The sequence below is a fragment of the Myripristis murdjan genome, chromosome 21, assembly GCF_902150065.1.
Source record: "Myripristis murdjan chromosome 21, fMyrMur1.1, whole genome shotgun sequence".
NCBI lineage: Eukaryota > Metazoa > Chordata > Actinopteri > Holocentriformes > Holocentridae > Myripristis > Myripristis murdjan.
In genome coordinates, this window is record NC_044000.1 from 22,843,002 (window position 1) to 22,861,487 (window position 18,486).

The 18,486-nt window shown below is 45.8% G+C and overlaps 1 protein-coding gene across 1 annotated transcript; it reads right to left on the reverse strand.

Annotated features, from left to right (window-relative positions):
• Positions 1 to 4,450: 4,450 nt before the first annotated feature.
• On the reverse strand, positions 4,451 to 18,278 carry ndp (norrin cystine knot growth factor NDP). The gene is made up of 3 exons (XM_030080843.1): positions 18,164 to 18,278; positions 9,119 to 9,626; positions 4,451 to 5,524 (listed from the first exon to the last, which is right to left on the reverse strand). Exons 2-3 carry the CDS (start codon positions 9,323 to 9,325, stop codon positions 5,300 to 5,302), a joined length of 432 nt encoding a protein of 143 aa, XP_029936703.1. The 5' UTR covers positions 9,326 to 9,626; positions 18,164 to 18,278; the 3' UTR covers positions 4,451 to 5,299.
• Positions 18,279 to 18,486: the final 208 nt, after the last annotated feature.

Consider the following 18,486-nt stretch of genomic DNA (forward strand, 5'->3'; position numbering starts at 1 on the left):
GTGAGATCTCATAAGCTACTGAAGTCCCACAGTAGCACATTCCTGTCCTTTCTGGGGGTAGGACAGTCTGGAGAAGACAGGGGAAGACTGGGTGGAAGTCCATAATCTATGCTTGACTGTATGAGCTGCACTCCACTATAGCCTGCAGACCCACACACTGAATGTGTACATGATGTTGTGTTGCAGCCCTTTTTGCACAATCCACATATCACTGTTCTCAAAGCTGTAAAAGTCATTTTGTGACTCACCTGCTTCTCTTTATCTACATATACTCCTTTTTGATTGGTTTAGATTCAGCAAAGGTGAGATATTATCGCCTCGTCAGTGTATGAAAAGAGGAAGTGGCCTTGGTATCCTGTCCATTCAGTGTGTGATTCTTGACCAGTCTTGTTTGGCAGGAAAACAGACCAAAAGCATAGCAAAAATTTACTTTTTCACTTGGACATTTCTCATGGTATTTCTATGGTGCTTGATTTATGTATCACATTTCAGTCAATGGCCATATGTTGTAAAAAGGTAGATTCCTCCTTTATCATAGATACAAACAGTCTGTAAAACCTGTTTTGTTTTATTTATGTGTTTATGTTCCATAAGATCTTAAGGTCTTACTTAATGTTAAAGTATGATGCTAATTTCCCTTTTGCTTAAAGCCAGTGATGTATTAAAGTGTTTACCATAGCACTGAAGAGGTGTGGTTGGTCCCCCTGCTTCAAAGATCTGCTGACCCTAAAACAATTCCATTAGTCTCAGTTTTAGTGGCGCATGATTATTGAAATGCTGTCCCATGGGAGCTTTAAGAAATTCTGAGTCCTTGTCATTTCTGGTGGACAAATTAAAGATATTGAATTGATAGTCAATATCTTTAATTTGCACAGATGCATGCATATGCACCATAAGTCATGTGATAATGGAGCCACATCCGTCTGCCCACTGCCCCGGGAGTCCTGCCAGAGCTTGGTATAAATGACATGATATTGACGTCGCAGGGCCATATCCAGCTGTTGACCCCAGCATTCATACTCTATACACAGAATATGAACATTGCCTCGGTACTACACTGAGTACATGGAGTACTTTGTGTTCCATGATGTTGAAATATTTAATCGTTGTTTGCCCACTCTCTGCACCTTACACAGGCTTGGTCATCCTTGAAGGGGGAGCCATCCAGCTGAGGCCCTTTCTGATTTCTTAATGAGGCTTTTGTCAGAGTTTTCCATTGTTGTTGTTGTTTTCATTGACAGTTTTGACACTGTAATAGTGACTAAGGACAAAGCAGCTACTGTAAACTTGGCTTGATTTTAGCTTAACACCCATAATAAAAAAAAAAAAAAGGCCTATTGTAACTTGCTCCATCAACTCACACCAAACTTAGCGTACATCAAGAGTTACGCAGCATGAAGTATCAAAGAACACCATTCTTACCACAGGCCCTTCTGTGGAAAAGTGTCACCGAGCCGAGGGGAACATGTGGTACTTTATTAGCCGACTGGATATTTTTACATCGGCTGTTTACACTAATTTAGCCTCTCTGTAAATTTTGTAATGTACTGCATGCATTGCAGGTGGACACACTGTAAAAGACAAATTGCCAAGCCACAAACAATCCATTTTTATGAGAGTGTGGAGTAGAGGCGTACAGTATAGGATGAGTGTGGCCCATGCCAGGTCACCATTTCATAGGTTAAGAGTCTTTACATCCGACACGAGGTGCGACGAGGTGATGAAATAGAGGGGATTAAGTGTTACCAGTGCGTGTGCATTCATATTTTAAGTGTGCATGTATGCCTGTATGGTTTACAGTCTGCAAGTGGGAGGAGCTGTTCACCTAGAAACAGGGACTAGAATAGCCACAGACCTTGATGGGAACACGTTGTCGACCAGGGCAATGTCTGCTACACGTTTTTTCCAAAGGTGTCTGCATCAGGATTTATCCTAAAGCAGGACATGGAGTAGCGCTGAACATGTGTGGGAAATTGTACCCTCCTGTTACCCTCCTGCATGTGAGATCATGTTGAGAATACATGAGATTTACAGACAAGCCGAGCAACAGGTGTGTGTTATCCCGCTGGTCAGCAGAGGGCAGCAATACTCTGAAACTGACTTTAGCCGAAATCCTGTGTTTTACCTCTAATTTTCTCTCGCTGTCCCATTTCACTTTGGCAATCATAGGTTCCCAGAAAATTCAGGTATTATATAATCCATCATTATACAATATCCTGTAAATGTAATAGGTACAGTTACCATGAGTGCTTATACTCTAGGCTCCAGCTCCTTCAAGATTAAAAAATCTGGATGAAAAATCCTGACCAGTGACTAAAAAAAAAGTTATTTTGTGTGTCACCATTGAATGTGATGTTTGGAGACAATTTCACAGTGCAAGTGTACCAGAACAACTCTCATTATTGTTGTCATATTCTGGTTTTCTAAAAAAAAAAGTATGCGCTGACAACTCATGACAAATAGGAAACTCAGTGATGTACAATTTAAGTAAATGGTTAAATTGTCAACTCTGGTTTCCCCTCCAGTAAATGTCTGTTATTCATGTTTTACATCTGCTATTTTTACAGAGCAGGGAATGGTAAGCATTAAGACCTAAATTCCTCTTCAGTAAGAAAACACGTGGCACAATGCGATGAAAGTCTCTTGCCTATGATTTTTATTATACAAATGAATGGTTATGATTAGGAGAGAGGATGGAGAAACCTGTGTGATGTTTAATGAAGGTGATATGAATGGTTATAAAAAGCTCGTGTGCGCCTCACACCTGAAAACACACTGAAATGAAAAAACATATTTTAATGATATTTAAGTGTGCTGCGTCTCGTGGCTGTGGAGGTTGCCAGGCTTCTCCTTCATGTTTCACTTCATGTCTCTTAGGACGGCCATAAAAGAGCACAGTTAACGTCAATCTGACAGCCATTATCCTGCTCCTCTGTCATTCTGTCACACTGGTCCCGCACATAATTATACCTCCTGCCTCATGTCACAAAATGCCTCCTCTCTGCGAGCGTGTGTGTGTGTGCTGATAAAGGAGAAACACAGTGAGAGGAGACAGCACAGAAAGGCAGATTAATCTCCAGAGTCAAAGGGAAAGCTGTTTATTAGGTTCATGTGTGAAGCAGCCAGCCATGCTGTCAGTTGTGTTCTGGACTGAAACATCTACAGACCAGCATAATGTGTCGTTTCACAAGGGAGGGTAGCATTGCAGCTCTGAGCACAACAAAGACATCTGCACAGTCTGCGTGTGTGAGTATGAAAACATTTTTAGGACCACAGAAAGTGTGTGTGACATGCGGCAAAAAGCGCTGCGCTACAGAAATCACAGAAGTGGATTTGTCATGGAGCTTTGCACTCATGGCTTTTCTTAACACAGCCACCCTCTGACATATATTTTGTTAAGGCTGTTTAACGTGATACTTCATAAATCCACAGAGAGAAATTCTCTTTTCAGCGTAGGCTTGGCTACAGAGCAGCAGCCCTGCAGCTGCTAGTGATTCAGTGCCTTGCCCAGGGACACTTCAGCAGGGCGGATGCATTGCCGACACGGGGGCTTAAATCGCTTAACCACTCGGCCAGCCTGCCACCCCCAAATTTCTTTATTTTTTTATTTTCTTGACATTTCTACTTCCTTGTAGTACCCAGTGGAGGACAACAGGCTGGAGGAGAGAGATACTGAAGGCAGGGCGTGATTTGCAACACATGTTGTAAGTCAGTTTCAAATACATGAACTTGGCATATTCATGATGTGGCATGATTATTAGCCTGCAAAGTCATCAGGATGCCCTGCCAGTGATCCACATCGCTGGCAGTCAGAGAGCCTTGCAGTACCAAATCTTTACAGGAACAAGCTACTGCAGTTTTCCACTATAGCACGTATTATCAGAGGTGGATTCATGGCTGGAATTTGAATGTAAAACTCCTCATTCATGAAGTTAGTACATCTGTTAACTACCTATCCTTGAGGTATGAGAAAGTTGGAAATGTATAAGGACTCCTTCAAAGACAGTATTGGGTTGGTTTCTCTTTGCTTTTGAAATTCAGATGAACTTAAAGTCTGATGGTGAATGGCTTCAGGGAGATCATTAGCGCCCCGCATTCATAGAGACTATACTGTAAAGCAGTCCAAGGAGCTGTACATATTATGGTGGGCAATGAGGATGATGTCTGAAGAGGCTAATTACACAGAGCAACCACAGCACTGTTTTGACTGAAGGGTGTCTCTCCAAGTCATGGTCATTAGTAACAATACACAATAGGCAGAAGCGTCAGTTTCATAAATCCTGTCATGATAGTAACTATGGCTTCAATAATGCTGACAGGAACACCACCAACATTCAAATACAATAGATTACATTTAAAAATGAACACTGAATGCCTTGACAGTCTATCAACAGTCCATACACAAACATCTTCACACACTGTCACCCAAAAGTTGGCCAAACGGCATTTATCCTCAGTCCTATTTTTTTTTTTTTTTTTTTTTATACCCACAGAGCTCCCATCACACTGGTTTTGTAATTGTCCTCTGCCTGATGAGCTCTCCTGTCAATGTTGGTCATGTTTTACACAGCTAGATGAAAGTCTGCAGGGAGTGTGTAAAATGTTTATTGGGCAGGTAAAGCAAGTGGAGGAACACAGTGCAGGCGTTTTTCTCTGTAGATCCTCCACATGTCTGGGCTTATATGGACCCGCGTGCTCTCATCATGCTTCGTCCTCTCCCAAGCTGCTTTTTAATGAGGCATGTTGTTTTGTTGTCAAATGTTGGTGGGGTTTTTACGGCGCTGGCAGCACAGCCTTGTTGACGTTCATAATGAGCTCTCATACTGTGTTTTTGTGGACTGCGTGCGTGTGTGTTATGAATTACTGAAGCCTGTGCTGAGCGTAGAGCTTCTCCGCGGTGAGGATGGCCTCCAGTGGTTTGCAGTGTCTGGCCTTGTGTGCCGGGAAAACCAGCTTCCATATGGTTTGCTCTGGTTGAAGGTCCATACTGTACTTAGGGCTACATGATGAGGAACCATGTGGGACAACTTATAAGTGGTGAGGATATGTTTTCTGTCCCGTGCTGTCCAGATCCCAAGGGTGACTGGTCAGTTTAAAGGCCTACATGAGGGTGGTATAACTGTTCAAAGCTATTACTCTCAAGATAACAACAACCATCTTGAGTTGCTGTCCTCTGTGGCCAGTTTTTGACTTAACAATCTACCAAAGGGCTCTGGATAGTGTTAGGGCAAAGCCTGGGGAGTGAGAGGATGCGGGGTCTAGAGAGTTTTTGTGGCTTGGAAGGACTCCGCCGCCCCGCTCAGCTGCACTCCTCGCAGTTGCAGGCCAGGATGTATCTGTATGTGGCGGTTATGCGCGTCCCGCCGGCGCAGCGCAGCCTCACGGCCTTCAGCTTGGAGGTGTGCGGCCGGCAGCAGGAGCAGGTGCTCTTGAAGGGCTGCTTGAGCACGGAGCTGAAGGAGATGAGGGGGTCGGAGCGGGACGTGTGGCTGCAGTGGCCCTCGCAGCGAGCCAGCAACACCATCTGCAACACAGCACGCCGAGGAGACAAAAAACACAGTGTTACGAAAGACGTGTTTGCACCCAGGTTCTTTGTGACGTCAAAAGGCCCCGTCTTCCCACAGTTTTAGCTCTGGGTTGAGAGAGGCTTGTCTGGGTACAATGAGGCAGTGTTTCAGTCTGGTTTTAGACGGAGCTGTCTGTTTGTGTTCAGCGTGTCTCCCAAGACTCCCCTGCCCCGACCTTGCACCTGCAAACTGGGAGATAGCAGTGAAACCGCTCATTCCTACACCTGCTGCCTCTCAAAGCTCAGGGTTACACACAGACATTCACACAGATTTAGACACACTCTGTCCTTGTTTTCTGCCAGAAAAATGTTTACAACTGTCTCTGATATTTTCTTGATTCAAATTAAAGGTGCCCTATGCAAAATTGTCAAGAGTCAACTGAAGAAATGATCGTTTAATAATAAGCACTAAATTAGATGGTTAAATCTACATATTTCTCATTAGGAACCATGTACAATAAAAAAAAAATTAAAATAATAATAATAAAAAACTAGAAAAGTGCAGTTTCTGGGGAAACTGCATGGGAAAGCTGGAAGAGTAACCGTGGTGCGCGGTTTCCAAGCAGAAAATAAAATGTATCATGAGAAAGGTAAGGCTTTGGGCTTTCAAACTGTGTCAAAATTATTCTTCAACTCCCAAAAATGCCTGCCCTAAAGCGAGTTAAAAAAGTGTGTGTTTCTCCCTCTCTCCTCAGATTCTGGGCTCCAGATATAATGGGAGTCTATGGGGGAGAGAGCTGGCACTCCTGCCTCGTTAAGTGTCACCGTTTAAAAAGTTGAAGCTAATTTGCTTTTGTATTTACATTTTTCAAAGCAAAACTAGTTTTCCTACTACTTTACCAAGAATTATGCATGTGAAGTGAAAATTGTGGCTGTGGGAGTGAGTAAAAGACAAAATGTTTAGACGATTTTTCAGGGCTGCTGCACTCTAGCCGTGATGTCACTCACTCTGGCACACGCCATTAGTGTGTATTGTGTCCGAAATTCCGACTTCAAACTGGAATTGCGGAAAAACGCAAAGTCGGAGCGCCTTGAAAATCGACGCACCGCTTCTTCTCCACAAGACGCACGTTTTTCATATTTGGTGTGCAGACGCAGGTCAAAAGCTCTGCGCCTCAGAGCCTTCCGAAGTTTTGGCCATTCATTTCGGATGGCCGAAATTTTCCGTAAAATTGGAATTTCGAGAATTCCGTGATTCGGAATGCTTAAAAAAGTAACAGCAAACGACTCCCAATCAGGCCGCACATTTTTCCAATTCATTGTGTGGGCCTAAAACGGAAGCTGTAGGAGGAGTGACGGTCCAAAAAACGTATGGAATAAGAAATAAAGGAAGAAAGAAAGAAATCGTAGCCCAAAATGTGATGGTTGAGTCAACATAGCTCTCATCATCTGTCTCACTCATTGATCGATTCCATATTTCATTTTACGTTCTTTGTCCGTTGAGTCTGAACAGTCCTAATTATTTAACGATAAGAAGCATTAGATTTAAACAATGTATTTTGTGATTATTCCATGTTTTTTGCCGGCTGAGCCTAAGCCGTCCTCACTTCAATCGACCCTCAATTGTGCTTAGTGCACCTTTAATCAGGGGAACATGACCATTGTACCAAGATGAGCAAGTGCCTGGCTCACTCTACAAGTCTAGCCATTCAGCTCACACACACACACACACACACGCCTGGCCTGATTAGTGTTGTGACCGACCGACTGGCATTCCGCTATGGGTCACTACATTCCTGTCGCCTCCCTAAACAGACTCCTGTGTCATGTCCTTCTGTCAGCTGCTGTGTGTCGCCACTCATGTCCCCACTCTGACAATAGCCTGTCTGGGGCCAGCGCAGGGTGATACACACACACACACACACACACACACACAAACATACACGCACACCTCAGGAGTGTCGTCGCCACTTTGAGACCATTTGTCTTTGCCCCAGCTGAGGATCAGGCTATCAAACAGCAGCAAATCCTCCTCTCTGTGACCTCCTCTCCTCCTCTCCTTGCCTCCTCTCTCACCTTTTCTCCTTTTCTTTCTTCCATTCATGATTAAAAAAAAAAAAAAAAAGCCATTCATCCATCTATTTTGGCCAGTGATAGAGTGGAGCGATCCAGACTCTGTCCAAGTTGGACGTGGAGGGAAAACAGGAGGTTTCAGGGCTTGAGGAGATGAAGATGCAAAAGAACATGGCAGCTTGACAACAGCTGGGCGGCAGATGAAAGCACATACCCACACACACACACACACACACACACACACACATACATAGCAAGTCATGGTGCAGGTAGATATTATTGTGGACCGCACAGAGCCCGGCTTCTGGTCAATTTAGCATGTAAAAGACAGCACAGTTCACGCTGCAAGTGTGTTCAGCGCCGCCTTGGATGAGTTCAGCTGTGTTTTGGCCACCTGCTCCCTGCTCTCTGAGTCAGAATATTAAAAATTACCCATGTGCTGATTACTCATGTTAGATGAACAACTTTGCAACATAGGGAGGAGGACTGGAAGACAAATTGACGGCCCCTCTGCACCGTAACACTCGCGTCCCCGGTGTAACTCAATAAATACATACAGTGGCTGTCTCAGAGCTAATCTGACAGTGCACTTTTGTGTCTGGGCCGAGCGAGAAAGACAGAGGAAGAAACAGGACGGGCATCAGCGCGTCTGCTGTCGTTAGGTTACCGTGCCCTTTTTCGCTCTCTCTTTCCACCCCGTTCTCCTCTCTCTCTTTAACCCTTGGCAGAGACAGGAGACAGGAGGCGGACTAGGAGACGTCCACCTCTGCCAAAAATTGAGTCCCGGCAGAGGTGCAGAATATGTCTGCAGCATGGCCCATGTCCAGCGCCACACACATACACACTCCCCGAGAAAAGAAGTCACCAAAATGATGGAGGGAGAGAGATAAAGAGAGGGAAAGTGGTGCTGATCAAATGGACGGGGCTTTCGAGGGGCGGGCAGGGTGATAATGGCGAGCATAAAGAAAGAAAAAAAAAATGCTGAAGAAAAATGGCTCTCTTGTTAGCGTGGAGGGTTTTTTTGGCCGGGGCTCCGCACTTGTCGACATGTCCCTGGGGTCTGGTTTGGAGCAGATTGTTCCTCTGATTTCTGTGACAAATTACCTCCTGCTCATTTGTCAGGTGGACTGGCCCTCTTACCTTAAACAACTTGTTAGTAAAATTGAGTGGGTGGCTGTTTGGTAAGGCTGAACAATACGGTAAAATAATATATTGCAATTATTTTGACAGATATTGTGATTGCGTTATGACTTATGATTTCAGTGGGAATGATCATTTTTGCTCAAGTATTTCCATTTCACTGAAAAATAATGATTATGTGATTTTTTTTTTTTTTTTTTTGCTGTGGTCTGTAAAAAATAAATCTTTTCATACTTCTGGAGAATTTGATAGCATTTAGTCACTGGTTTTACATCTATCAAAAAATTGCAGCTCCTCTGATTTGGATATTGTTGTCCATGCTGTGATTTCGAAAATATTTATGATTAATTGTTCAGCCCTACCGCTTGGCTGAGTGTCTTTTTCTGTGAGCAGTCTTACCTTGGAATTGCATTTGTAGATGGGGTGCGTGATCGTCTCTACAAAGTGGTGCCTCATGCAGCGCTCTGGGTCGGTGTCTCCCAGGTGTGGGTGTCCGTTGTCGCTGGCCTTGTTGCTGCTGGCAGCTTGGGCTAAGCCCAGCAGGGGGCAGCACACCAGGACCAGCAGCAATCCGGAGGGGGGGCCCGAGGACATGGAGGGCCTCATGATCGGCCGCTCGGAGACTCGAGATGCTCGCGATGCTCACGTGATGTCCGACACGCCACTCTGTCTCTCTTTGTTTTCTCCTCTCTCTCTCTCTCTCTCTGTCTTTCTCTTCAGGTCCCTCTCTTGCGCCGTAGCTCTCTTTCAGCGTCTCTCCAGGAGGGATGTCTTTGTCCCTCTCGTTGTTGGCTGACGGCACGGTGGAGGTTCGAGGTCACAGCGTTGAAGGGAGAAGAGGAAACTGGTACGGGGGGGTCGTCTGGCCGAGCCGCTCCATCTCCCTCCTGCTGCGTCCCACTACGGTCTGGAGGAGAAGACAGTGAGTGAAGCATCAGTGGAAACATGACCAGATAAAAGCAAAGAGAGAAACAACAGTGCCTACGTGTGTCTGTGTGTGTATCTAGGCTCACAATATCAGGTAATGTTTTGTCTATTAGTCATCTGTAGGCCCAAGGAAACTAGGAGTGCTGTAGAAGAGATCACACACACGTGTCTCTGTGTTTGAGTATGTGTGTTACAAGATAGCTACAGAGGACGAGCCATAGAAATCTTTGAAATCTTAGAAGTCTTGTTGCAGCCGTGCATGTGTTTGTATAAATGTATATATGTGTTTGTGTGTCTCCAAACCAACCAGGGCCACGTGTATGTGTGTGTGTGTGTGTGATACATAGTAAAACCTGGCTGCCCACTTTGCCTTTATCCCACAATCCCCTCTACTCCCACACACTGCACACACACACACATGCACACACACTTGCAAACACACAAGCCCCAGTGCTTTTATTACACAGAGGAGAAACTTAAGCCATGCACAAACAGCCTCCAGCCAGGCCCTTTCCTCTCCCCAGGAATGACTTTTTCATTAAAACAAATCACTCTCCCAACAAGCCCTCTCACGACCGCAAACCCGCTGCCAGTCCCACCGCATATTTTCGCATGTATTTATGTTTGCTTGTTTTTCAGGTTTGTACTTTTATTGCACCCCTGACGATAGGGTTCGTGTTAAGGTAGAGCTGGGTGCGTGCTGGCTGCAGCTCGAGAGGCTTAGGTGGGTTTGCTAATAGGGAATGTGCTGTGAATTAGGTGTGTGAGGTGTGTGTGTGTGTGCCATGTTGAGGAGTGTGAGGTGAATGTAATGAATGAATTCATAATAGGAATGTATTATTGAGGTTCACATTCAAAATAAACATAATTATCCCTTCTGTTAATTCAGTCTATCCAGCTATGTGTGTGGCCATATAAGCATAGGTGTCATTCGGTTTGAATATGATGCATTTATTTGTGTGTGTTTGTGTGTGCATATGATGGTTTTGTATGTTATATGTGTATACTGGATGTATACATGCATGTATGTAAATGTATGTGCATGCAGATGCTTGGCTTTAAATTTCTCTTCTTGTGTAGTCTTAAGTAGCAATGTGTACAAGCGTGTCTGTGTGTGTGTGTGTGTGTGTGTGTGTGTGTGCCTGTGCATTAGTGAGTGCATGGCTTGGTGCTCTGAGTTACTGTGGCAGTAACTACACTCCACAGCAGGGACTGGCGTGCTTCAAGCAAAGGAAATGATCATTTAGGAGAAACAAAACAAAGCCCTGCATTCTATCAAAACTCCCTTTTTAGCATCTGTCTTCATTGCTACACAGCTCGGCATTTAGTTCCACATTTGAACTGAAATCACAGAATGCATCAAGTTCATTTGAAACCTTTACTCTCCCCCCTCCCCATCCCTCCCTCTTTATCCCTCCTCAGCCCCCCGATCCCCAACCCCAATGTTTTTCTTTCTAAAGGGAATCATTTAGCCTTAACATTCCTCTTGTGAGAAATAGAAGTATCATTTGGCCTGTTAAAATAAATACTCCCTGAGATGTTTCTCTGGCCCAGTGAACATGTGCTGCAGGGTTTACACAGCAGACGGCCCAGTCTGCTGTGACCGGCAAGCTGCCTCGCACAGCCAGCACCCATCAGCACCTGCAGCCCTGCCAGCCCTACCTGGATGAACGCTACACTGGCTGCTGTTACCCCCATCTCTACTGCTGGTGTCACTGCTGGCATCACTGGCATCATTGTCTTTACTGGGATTCACGTAGTATCCTAAATGATATAAGTCCCATTCTCCAAGCAGTTGCAATGTACCTGTTGAAATCATTAGTTTATTACCTACAGTTTTCCATGAGGCAGGATGAGTGGAAGCATGTGATACACATTAGAATACACAGGCACTAGAGCTGTGCAGATATGGCATATTTTTGTTATTGTTTACACCTTCAGCTTATCAAGACAGCTGGGTTGTGTTTGTAGCAACATGTGGATGAGCAGATAAAATATGTGAGTGTTGTGTCCGGTAAGCCCCCAGAAAGGAATTTATCAACAGAAAATCTGTAAAACCGATTCGGATCAAACCTAACACTGAAACTATATTTATGGTTACACAGGAAAAAAAAACATCCTCACAATTTCCTTATAAATCACGAATCCCCTTAAGAACATGTGTTTTTGTTAAACGGACAACAGACTCCGGCCCCACTGTGAAGTAAAGCATTGGCAGCCTTTGCAGAGATAATTACAAGAGTGACTCACCTAGTAAATATCAGAACAAGCCAAATAAACAGTGATTTATCCTGTGGGTTGTCATTTGGGTCCCCTGCCAGCTCTGTCCTCCATGCAGATGAGACTCCCTGATTAACAATTTGTTGAGCAAGCCAGACGCTCCGTTCACATTGACGCTTTATGTGCGGCGAGCGCATGATGTTCAGTTGTCATGCACCTGCTCTGCAGCCAGCTGAGGCAGCCCTGCTCTAACTAGATTGCTATGCAAACAGCCTCAAAGTTATTAGTGGAGGGATATCCCCCAGTACAAGGTGGCTACACATCATAATTACTGTCTCTACTAGGGGACTCACACACACTCTTTGAAAGTCGGTGATATCAGTGCATAGCTACGGATGGCAGCCGGCTCAGATAATAGAGGCCTTCAGGATAATATATGGGGATAGTTTCTGTGTGGACAGTGTGAGCCTGCACGTGCAGGGAGAGTGCCTCCCTTGATCCTTTAGAGGGATCTGACTGAAGCCTACAAGTAATTATGTGTGTGTGTGTGTGTGTGTGTGTGTGAAAGAGAGAGAGAGAGAGACAGTGTGTGTGCGTGATGCCTAGCTGAGTTTCTGCCTGCCAGTACTGTAGTTTTGAAAGAAGGTAAGCGAGGTCAGGAGGTTTGGGGCAGCGTAAGGGCCAATGTATCCTCCACTTCCCCCAGTTCGCCCACACCTGCCCTGGACTCAGATTTATAGAGCCCTGGGTGTCCACAAACGGCAGCTGGATCCTCCCTTCCTCCTCTCCTCCCCGCTTCCACTCTCCACACTCCCCCTCCCCCCCTCATATCATCCAACTATAATGACCAGCGAACCCAAAACGGTTACGGTCCGTATCTTTCCTGGATCTATCATTTGGAATCGACCCCATCATCCATTTCAAACCAAATCTCTACTCCTGATATAATTGCAAAAACAAATCCCCATTGTGTTCCACCGTAAAGCGTACCATCCCTCCCTCTCCTCGGTATCCTCCCCCTGTCCCATTGCTCCATCTTTTCCCCTCCATCGCTACCTCCTTCACCCCCAAGAGGGATAAACTCCGAACTTTTGTATCCCTCAGTTTTACTGCGGAGGACAGATCTTCAACCCAGATTGGGGCTTTGGACGTTTGCATTAGGGAGGGCTATTGGACCATAGCTGACTATGTCACCTTGGTTCCGTACTGTTTTCATTACACAAAACGGCTATGTTGGCAGCCGAGCTCCCCACAACACAATCAAGTCATTCATTTTTAAATACCCAAGAAATTTCAGTTTTATTAAAGTAAACAACTTCGCCCGAGGTCTATTGTAGAAATGCAGCAGTAAGGCCAGGCTTGATCAAATGAGCTTCCATCACTGACCAAACTCAAACTTTCCATTTGGCGGAGTGCTTAATATTTTGGAATGCAGAGCCATATTAACTCTGTTGAAATGCATTAAGAAACATTTGAGTTGAGAAATGGTCTGAAGCTCCAGTGACTTTGGGGTCTGGGAAAGAATAATGCTGAGTCAGGCCATGGTTAATGTCTAGGGTACACCAGGAGGAAATGGCCCAGCTCCAGGTCCTTGGCTGTGTCATCCTAACGCCTCTGCCCAAACATCAATGCCCTGTTGTGAGCTCAGTGGAGAGGGAAACCATATGTCTGGTGAAACACTAGAGAGCAGTGGCCACACTTAAGATATCGACCCCAGCAATTAACTCCTTCTCTATTACGCAAGCACCCTTGTCTAAAAAGAGGCCTGGCTCAAGTAGGTAAAGAGATATTCTTGGCCAGGACGACAGGAGGGGAAAGTGGCTTCTACTGTGTGGACGCTCGGGGGGAACCTGGGGAAACTTCCAGGAATCAGCTATCGCAACCTGCCCACCTTCCCAGTGGTCCTGAAGAGTGGTGGCATTATTATCTGGGGTGGCAGGGGGCTTTTTTTAAAAAAAAAAAAAAAACCCAGAGCCCACCACAGCATGTTGTGATTGGCCCACCAAACCACACCGGTAGGTTTAGGAATTACGGTAGAGATCAAAATTAGGCATTGGGATAGGCAATGATTTACTGTGGTTAAGGTTAGGGTAAGTATCCGGGAGAGACTTCCAGGATGTGGCGAGAAAAGAAGGATGTGGTAGGAAAACCAAATCATGTGGGCAGGGGAGGCACTTTGTGCGCAGAAAGGCCGTTAAGGTGGATCAGCATGTCTCAACAGACCGAGCCCCTGAACATACACTAACGGAAGGATGGATTCAGCTCAGGCATCTCCCCCCTTTGTCCTCTGATGTAAGGAGTGTTGCTATTTTAGTCAGTGGAAGTCTGTGACTCAGAATTAGGGCCAGCTTTTAGTCAAACAAATCATAACTTTATTCATTTGGCAGAACAGCAAATTGATCTAAGGCACTCCGCCTTCCTCTTTCATTAGGCTATTAGTAGCATAGCTTTTCTGGCATTCAAAAGCTAACAAGAGGCCCAGAGCTGGACACTCGCAAGCAGATAAAATACTGCACAATAAATACCATGCACTACATGTATATATACACACATTAAGTGTGGAGAACTATCTCATGATGTGCATTTATTACTTATTATAAGACATATCAGATGTCAGAGAGTAAATCAAATATTGTAAATTCCACTCCATTTAGCAGGTATGGCTTTAGCAGCATCGCCAAGGGGTACTTGGCGATGAAGGGCCCAGCATCCCTCCCACATACTCTAATAACTGCAAAAAAAATCAAACCTGGTTTGAGAACATGTGGGGAACCACAATACAAGCCCTCCTACATACCACAATCCCTCTGGTTTGAAGCTTTTGGACTTTGGGGCTTATGGGAAGGTAATTCAGAGCTTAGTGCGCACAGACCTTATGCTGTTTCTTATACAGGCTATAGTGGCAGAGATGCCACACGTATGCACACGCGCATGCACACACACACACACACACACACACATACACACATACACAGCTACAATGTAAGACAGTTGTATAAAGCTCTACAAAACAGGAATCTGTTATGAAGAGAGGAAAAGCGAAATCACAGGCAGACTCTCGCAGAAAATTAAGGGTGAGAATAACAGCTTTCCTCCTTGCGAGCGAAATTCACTGACAGACTTAAGGCGTGTACAAAATAGCACATGGAGCTGCCAAATAAGTCATAATTGAGACTTTTGTTCAAGAGGTAAAAGTGAAACAATGACATTATCTCAAACTCTGCAATGGGAAGCGACACCATGCAGCCTCCCAACTGTTCTGGCCATATGTTGTGTAGAAGAGAATTTCTCATTTCTATCAAGTTTAGCTGCACAATTTGTTCTCAGCAGTGGGGTGCATGTATAAATATCCCCTGCCCACCTTACTTATGGATTTTTGTTCATACACGGATGCACTCACAAACAGACTTAGGTGCAAGGCTGTGTGGTGTGGCATTCACATGGTGGTCTGTGGCTCTAAGCCTTCCTGGTGTGAGAGAGGGATCCTCTGCCTTATCTCCCAGGCCAACCGGCGGCCAAGTCCACATTTGTTGTCCCAGGACGGGCTTGTCTGCGTTGGCAATGGGGCGGCTCGTCGAGAGAGGCCCACAGCCAGGCACCAGAAACAGGTGCATCAAAGGACACCGGAGGAGGGCGAATTAGGATGAAATGACAGGTACATTGGGATCGTGGGGTTTAACTAATGATATTTTTTTTTTATCAGCCATCGTGAATTCCTTCCTCCGTCACTCGCCCTCCTTCTCCTCTTTCCCACTACATCATCTTGCTTCATCCTGCTTTGCACCTCCACTCTCCGTCTCGCTCTCCCTTTCTCCCCTGCTGCACTGTGCCCAGAGTTTACGTCATTATTTTCTGTTCGTCACTCCCCTCCTCTGCCTCACCTCCCTCCATTGTTTCACCAGCTTTTAATAAACTAAAGGGCAGATTCCTGGACGTGAAGGGGGGGGTGAGCCTAACCCCCCTCCCCTATAGACACACACATACACGCACACACACCAGTTTGGCATGCGGAGTGCCAAGCTCTGCCACTGTCTGCTGACGCCAACCCCCGAATCACACACACAAACTTGCTCAGTCACACACATACACACACACACACACACACATGCACCCACAGTCACCCTCTCTTCCCCTCCCCGCACGCCAACCTCCTAAAAGCTAAGCTCCTCACTAAATATATCCCCCCGGTAAAGATAAGACAAACAGTGTGGATTTGAGGGCAGTGTACAGCCAGTGATAGGCGGCCATGTGAGCCAGAGCTAAGCTCATGTTAGCATTACAATTTGGGCTTCTCAGAAACACACACAGAGAGCAAGCAGGCGCTCAGAGGACACAGATGAATATTCTCACGTATTTGCGTAGGCTGTTTAAGATGTTTTCATCTCTCGCCATCATTTTTTCGGGTCTAATTTTGTACCATATTATTGCACAAGCCCTGTTCAGGATGGGGGGGTTCACCTTGCTTTGATAAGAGTTCAGTAGCTGACCGATCCTTTACGCCCCATCCCCTTCCCCAAACCCATTGCTCCTTACTCGACCACATCAGAGGGAGCATAATGAGCTTCAGGCTAAAAGCTGCATGTGAAGATAGATCAAGCCTCCATTCAGCTCTAAGCCTAAGGCACTCAAAAGGAGTGAGAGAAGGGGAGACAGAGTCACGGGCAGGTTCGTTTTATCTCAGTGGGCCATGTTTCCTCCTAAATCAGAAATCTGTCACATGCTTGTCTGACAGGGGTGGTGTTTTGGTTCTGGGCAGTGGCCCTCGGTTCGTGCAGAGCATCCATTTGTCAGAAGCACATTCCTGCAGCAGTGAGACATTGTCAACTGCCTATCGGAGTTTCGACACCGTCCAAATAAATACGCTCACAATGACCCGAGTGTGTGAGAGCATGAAACACGAGAACGCGCGCGCACACCGAACATGCACCGCTGGGGCCGGAGCGTTGCTCTACATCAGCGTCTGGATCAACGTGCGATGCTTCAAACACACCTCCTACTCCTCTCCGCTGTCTTTCCTTCTCCAAACAAATCAAAGGTGATCTTATTTTAACCGGGGGCACAGACTCACCACACACACACACACACACACACACACACACTCACACAGACACACATTCACATTTTCTCATCTGGTGTCATTGGAGTCAAGTGGACGGGGATGTCTGGAGGGATGTTTGCATCACACAGTCTCTCTTTTCCTTCTTTGCCTCTCTCTCTCTTTTTGTGTCAAAGCTCCCCGTCACTCTCACCTCCTCCAGCTCTCCTTTCTCTTCCCCCCTCTCACACATCTCAGTTTCATTCTGTTTCTCCTATTTGCTGCATCCTTCTTTGGCAGTGCCTCTCCTCCGACGGGTTTCATTGTTCCTGTCTCTTGCTCAGATTTGTTTTTCTTTCTAGCGCCACTTTTTTCTTTTCTTTTTTTTTTTTAACTCATGCACCTTCTCCCTCACGCTCTCTCTGTACCCCTCTCACACATGCACACCTCTCGCTTTCTCAGTTTGATGGAGGTGGCAGCTCATCTCGTCCTCCTACCTACCACAGAGTCCATTACATCTGTCAGCATCTACTTCGAGCATAAGCCAGAAGCCTTAGGGTCCAATACAAGAGGCCAACCCAATCTTACACGCTCACACACACACACACACACCTGCAAAACACATATCCGAAGTTATTAACACCATTATTAACCTCTTGCTCACTCACACACACGGCTCACTTGCACTCGTCGCCTCCTCCACTTAGTCACTTAATCTCTGCCTCGGCAAAGACTGTCTTCCCAGCCTACCTGTCAGTGCCTTATTACTGAAATCTACCAGAAATAAAGCAAACATTTTACCTTTCTGTCACACATCGTGTCACACTGTGTGTCCTAATCACAACCACTTGCCGTGCCTGGACACATGCAGAGCTGAAAATACCTGCAATAAAACAGGAACGCATACCTGAGTCTGTGGATGTGCAAAAGCGAAACCCAAAATTATGGATACGCGCCCGTGCCTCAATCTTCATTCATCACTGTGAAAATACACTGAGCTATTTCAAGCAAAGTGAACCCGCATCACATCATCTCATTTACACCCAGTGAATTACAACTAGGATGATGTCAGTTTCTAGGCAGTGTGTTATCGACAGGCAATTCACGGTCAAAAAAGCGGCAACGTTACGTCAAGAGAGTATATCTTCAGCAGACGAGGCGTGGAGGATTCCCCCCTTGGCTGCGTGGCATCAGCCCAGCAGAGGTGTTACTGATCCTGGGGTGTGGAGTCGGGTTTGGAGAGCCCGGGCTGGTGGTCTTACCTTCAGCGCTCCACAGCAGCAGAAAGGCAGCAGGGGTATCCACAGAGGCTGGGGATCCTGCGTTCAGCCCTGCACTGTTGTTCAACTATTGTTTTTCAACCCCTCTCTCCTTCTGTTTCTACCTCTCTCTCTCTCTCACACACACACTGATTGTCTGAGCTCCACTCTCTCCTCCCTCTGTCTCGCTCTGTCTCACTCACCTCCTCTCTGTTCTCTCCCTCCACCTCTCTCTCTCTCCCTCTCTCTCTCTCTCTCACACACACACACACAATGCTCTCTTGGTATGTCTCTCTCTTTTCCGTTTCTGTCCCACAGTCACACCT

What these genes read in the sequence shown, in the direction of transcription:
- ndp (XM_030080843.1), bottom strand. Translation starts at nt 9,325, where the DNA reads ATGAGGCCCTCCATGTCCTCGGGCCCCCCCTCCGGATTGCTGCTGGTC. An exon ending in TCTACAAATGCAATTCCAAG is followed by an intron (nt 5,525 to 9,118) that starts GTAAGACTGCTC and finishes GCTGTGTTGCAG; the next exon opens with ATGGTGTTGCTGGCTCGCTG.